The 4,959-nt window shown below is 32.2% G+C and overlaps 1 protein-coding gene across 1 annotated transcript; it reads right to left on the reverse strand.

Moving 5' to 3' along the window:
- Positions 1-280: 280 nt before the first annotated feature.
- Positions 281-4,542, reverse strand: LOC107858423 (probable cinnamyl alcohol dehydrogenase 6). Its single transcript, XM_016703072.2, has 5 exons — positions 4,224-4,542; positions 3,895-4,008; positions 2,939-3,166; positions 929-1,217; positions 281-837 (listed from the first exon to the last, which is right to left on the reverse strand). The coding sequence occupies exons 1-5, from the start codon at positions 4,316-4,318 to the stop codon at positions 478-480; spliced, it is 1,086 nt and encodes a 361-aa protein (XP_016558558.1). The 5' UTR covers positions 4,319-4,542; the 3' UTR covers positions 281-477.
- Between the last annotated feature and the right edge of the window lie 417 nt (positions 4,543-4,959).

The raw sequence follows: 4,959 nt of genomic DNA on the forward strand, positions 1-4,959 counted from the left end.
AGTTTGAGGACTAAAGTAATAATTCGCGTCAAATTTGAATGTGTTTTCAACATTTCTCTCAAAATATTTTTCAGGGATTATGTACTTCCTCTATGGGAGTCCCTGAAAATTTGGGGATAACCACAATCTCTCAATACAACTCTAATATTTTATATAAATTTTGATGCCTTAGATCGGTCTCAATTTGTAAACTGCTAATTAGTATAATATAAGCATTTGGTTTATGTTATGTTTTTTTAAAACACTTTTTGTAGCCATGCAATCTCAAAAGGAAAAAAAGTTACAGAAAAATGCAACTTGTATATTATTTAGGTAAATAAATAAGCAATTTCATAGTAGTAATGAATACAAGTTCAGGAAATTGGATTTAAATGAAATGTGAATCACGAAAAAAAAAAAAGAAAACAGCGAGAATTAAAACAATAGATATATATAGAAGCAATATAATTTATGTGGCCAGAAGGATTTTTCCATAATTTAAAGTTGAGAAGATTGACCGCCAGCAATGTCGATGACAAAGCGGTACTTAACATCATTGTTTACGAGCCTATCAAGTCCTTCATTAATTTGATCAGTAGTGATAATCTCAATGTCACTCAAAATGTTATGTTTCCCACATAAGTCCATCATTTCTTGCGTCTCTTCTATGCTTCCTATCATACTTCCTTTCACTATTCTCTTCCCAAAAATCATTGGGAAAGCGGGCAAATCAATAGGCTTATGTGGTGCTCCAACAATCACTAGAGTTCCATTTACTTTTAGCAGCTCTAAGTAACTCCCAAGTGAGTGTTTGGCTGACACTGTATCCAAAATGAAGTCTAGTGTCCTTTTCTTTGCCTACGATGGAATAGAATGAATAAATAAACGTACACCATTTCACAGAAATACAGAATGGAAAAAATAGGAAATAAGGTGAGCACGCACAAACCTGCATTCGTTTGGGATTAGTGCTTAATATAAAATCATCAGCACCTAAGGTTTCTTTGGCTTCTTGTTCTTTGGATGGAGAGGTGCTAATGACAGTAACATGATGTCCAAATGCTTTCCCAAATTTCACGGCCACATGCCCAAGTCCACCAAGACCTATCACTCCTATTTTTTTACCTTTTGTATCCACCAAGTTATTGTCTTTCAAAGGAGTATATACTGTTATTCCTGCACACAACAATGGGGCTGCTCTATCCATTGCCATGTTATCTGGTATGCGTACCACGTACCTTAATTCATGTTAACAAACGCAGTATATATTTAGAAACTTTTTATAATTATATTGATGCTCTAAACTAATTAGGACTCTGGTGGTTTGGTGTTTTCAGAGTTCTGACCAGGTCTGCAGCACAATGTTCAGATTTGATCTTTAACTTTATATATATATATATATATGTGTCACTAGTGGTATTTGGCTCGTGCTAAATTTGAACCCAAAATAAATATTAAAAATTCAACTTGTTATTTCTTACTCTGCTCTTGATGCATTACGTTTCAGAAATATAGTATTTCAACAACTACAAAGTCTATCAATAATGTTTTGCATTTGCTCATACTGTATATATTATCGTTATTGTTGGCACAAAATTACATATTATGATTTAAAATATTTTTAATATAAATATTGATCCATAAGTTTACTTTTTTAAAACAAAAAAAAAAATCTACAATTTTAAATTTTACAAAAATGGACTCATGTTTGACATGAAAAGATTGTGATCAAAGAATAGTTAGTTACTACTTCTGTTGATTTATTGGGTTAATGAATCTTTGTAAAATTATGTATATTTTAAAAGTTTGTAATAAACCTGTAATCACAATCATTTATTTATAAAACAAATGTGAAAATATATAATTTATTAATTTGGCGCCTTGAAATATTTAGATATGTTGTCTATGAACTATGATTTATCCATATAAGATTATTTAAGGTTCGAAAAGTTTTGATACTCCCTTTATTTCAAAATATATATTTATATATATATATATATATATATATATATTTCCCCCTTCCCCCTCCGAACCACCAACCAATTTCTGATTTCTGCCAAGCCAAAACCCCAACCCTCACTCAAATTTCTCCTCCTTCAACTATCAAATGCCACCCCTTATATGACCCCCCAACCCAATTTTTGCTCCTTCAACCTCCTCTCCCACACTCCCTTTCAATTCAAAGATTATGGAACCACAATGATTAATTCGATTATATTTGTTGATTTGAAAAATTGAAATGACATTTAAATTGGAGGAAAATCATTAGCTATGGTCTAAAATGGGTGTTTTAAGGGTGTCAATGTATGAAGTCGGTTGATGGTGTTAATGATGGCGGTGGTGAGGTAGAGAAGAAGAAAGTGGTACCTTTTTTGTTTTTCTTTTTTATTTTCATTATATATATATATATATTCGAAAATTGGTGTTTTAAGGGTGTCAATGGAGGAAGTGACTCGTGGTGTTATATATATATATATATATATATATACACACACATATGCATGCGTGTGTGTCACCTTTTTTTAAATAATTTTGTTCGTGGCAGTGATGTGGAGAGTGTGTAATGCATCTCCCTTTGTGAGAGTGGTATTATATTTTTGCGGTGGTGCTTAATTCGTTATAAAATTGTTAAGGGGGTTAAATAATACCTGTGTAATTTACGGTCTAAAGTAAATTATGCAGATAAGTTTAGGATTGAAATGATATCTTTTTTCATTTTTAATATATTGCAGAATGTCGGAAAAGTATAGAATATCTTTTTAAAAAAATGTGTACAAAATTTGCATATATTAAAAAAATTACTTCCACTGTACGTTTTTAATTGTGTGTTTGTAGACCTTTTCTGCTCACCATCAACATAGTTGGCCCTCTCAATATGAAGTATCATGACGGAAAAAAAAAAAAGAAGCAATAATATTCATGCGTGAAAAAGGAAAGAAGAAGAGAATGTTAGTAGTACCTATGATCAGCCACAAGCATTTTAGAGTAGCCACCATAAGTGATGCTGCCATCCCAAAAGATGCCATTGTAAGTGAATTGGACTTGATCACAATAGTTCTCTTGAGAGTTCTCGCAATATTCGCACTTCAAACATGTTGCCGCTAAGCAACCTACCCCTACTTTGTCCCCTATCTGGAATTTCCTCACATTGCTTCCCACCTTTGTTATAATGCCAGTAATTTCATGCCTTCAACAGGGAATAAAACTAATACATTAAATGTACATTTGTATTGAAGGGGTCGGATATATAAAACAAAATGCTCATCTAAAATGAAAAAGTAGTTTGGCAGGAGAACAAAATATTCTGCATTCACCTAGAGTTTGTGAAGTATCACATTAATTCCCTAAAAGTGTGAGATAGGCAACCTATATTGATGCAGATATAAATGACAAATAATAACACAACTCGAAATCATGACATATAGGTCAAATGAAGACAATTAACATTGCTCCATGGCTCCTCCATATATACCTCATCTCAATGCTTGTAATAATTTTTTAATTAAATTTTGCATGATATGTTTTGTGCTCATAACATAATCATTATGACATGGGTTTAAATTGCAGAATATCGAGAAAAAGAAAAAAAAACAAGATAAAATCATATACATAACATGTAACATCTAGGAAAGTTGATGCCTCATTTCTCCTCGGTAACATGCGTAAGCAGGAGCGGATCTAGGGGCCTGGTCGGTGGGGATTTTCGAGAACCTAGTAACTTTCGTGTGGATCTATTATTTATATAGAGAAATTTAGGAAATATAAAAATTATAAGTTGGGAATCCATAAAGAAAGTATATTGTTGGTCTAGTGATTTTGATTTTATTTTTATCTAAAATGAAATTCCACAAACTTTAAATCCTTATAACTATTTATGTGGAGAAAAACCAAGTAATAAGATAGATTGCTACGTACCCAGGCACAACAGGGTACACCGTAATGCCCCAATCATCCTTGACATGATGAACATCCGTATGACACATCCCACAATACAAGATCTCAATGGTCACATCATTCTCACCATTTTCTCTGGTATATTATGACCAAAAAAAAAAAAAAGTAAAGAACGAAAAACATTAGTAACTTATAGTCATTGGCACAGTAAATTTAATACAACAAATATTAATCTAGTAAAATTCATAACTAACCAGCTATTGCATACTGATAGCATAATTCTTTTGGGGCCTAAATGCAACAATTTATAGAAAGGATATTTATCGAAGTTGCTAGTGAATATTATTTACCTTCTCTTGAAGATAAAAGGTGTGATTTTTCCAGAAGAATCATGAGCTGCCCAACCATAAACAGTTTGCGTGTGATTAGGTGCTGTTTGAGCCATTGATCCGTCTAAGAGATCCAGAATAATGTTTGGCCTTTATTATGGGAGTTGGGTGATGTGTGAGTATGGCAGCAAGTGAAAAGGCTCTCCTTTATGTAGAAACAGAAAGCAGAGGAAGCATTGGCCTTTATTACGGGAGTTGGGTGATGAGCGAGTATGGTAACAAGTGGAAAAGCTCTCCTTTATGTAGAAACATAAAGCAGAGGAAACATTATGAAAGTCCGTATCTGGTTGGCAGGGTAGCTTGAAATTTAAGACAATCATGAAACAGATCTAGCTGGTATATCTATTATTATAATTCTCTTTATCCCATGTTAATAATAATAATATTAGAATATGTATTTAATAAGCAACACAACATTTGAAGGAAGTAAAAATAAGGATAAACTGATAAATGATAAGCCTATTTCATGGATTTTTAATATAACAATTCAGACTCAAAACGAAAAAGATTATTACAACTTTCATTAAAGAGGTGATCTCAGCTTTGCAACTATAAAAGTGCAACACAATTCATTTGTAGGGGGCGGATATAGGCGGATAACTAACTTATGAAATAGATTTAGTATATATATAATGAATGTATTTTTCTTTGTGCGTGGATATTTCTTAAATTTTGTTTCAATATTTTTTAATGATTT

The sequence above is a fragment of the Capsicum annuum genome, chromosome 2 (assembly GCF_002878395.1).
Source record: "Capsicum annuum cultivar UCD-10X-F1 chromosome 2, UCD10Xv1.1, whole genome shotgun sequence".
In the NCBI taxonomy this organism is placed as follows: domain Eukaryota; kingdom Viridiplantae; phylum Streptophyta; class Magnoliopsida; order Solanales; family Solanaceae; genus Capsicum; species Capsicum annuum.

Coding starts and splice junctions, on each gene's coding strand:
- LOC107858423 (XM_016703072.2), bottom strand. CDS start 4,318: ATGGCTCAAACAGCACCTAATCACACGCAAACTGTTTATGGTTGGGCA. Junction 3,167..3,894: donor GTGTACCCTGTTGTGCCTGG/GTACGTAGCAAT, acceptor TCCCTGTTGAAG/GCATGAAATTACTGGCATTA. Junction 838..928: donor CTAATCCCAAACGAATGCAG/GTTTGTGCGTGC, acceptor ATTCCATCGTAG/GCAAAGAAAAGGACACTAGA.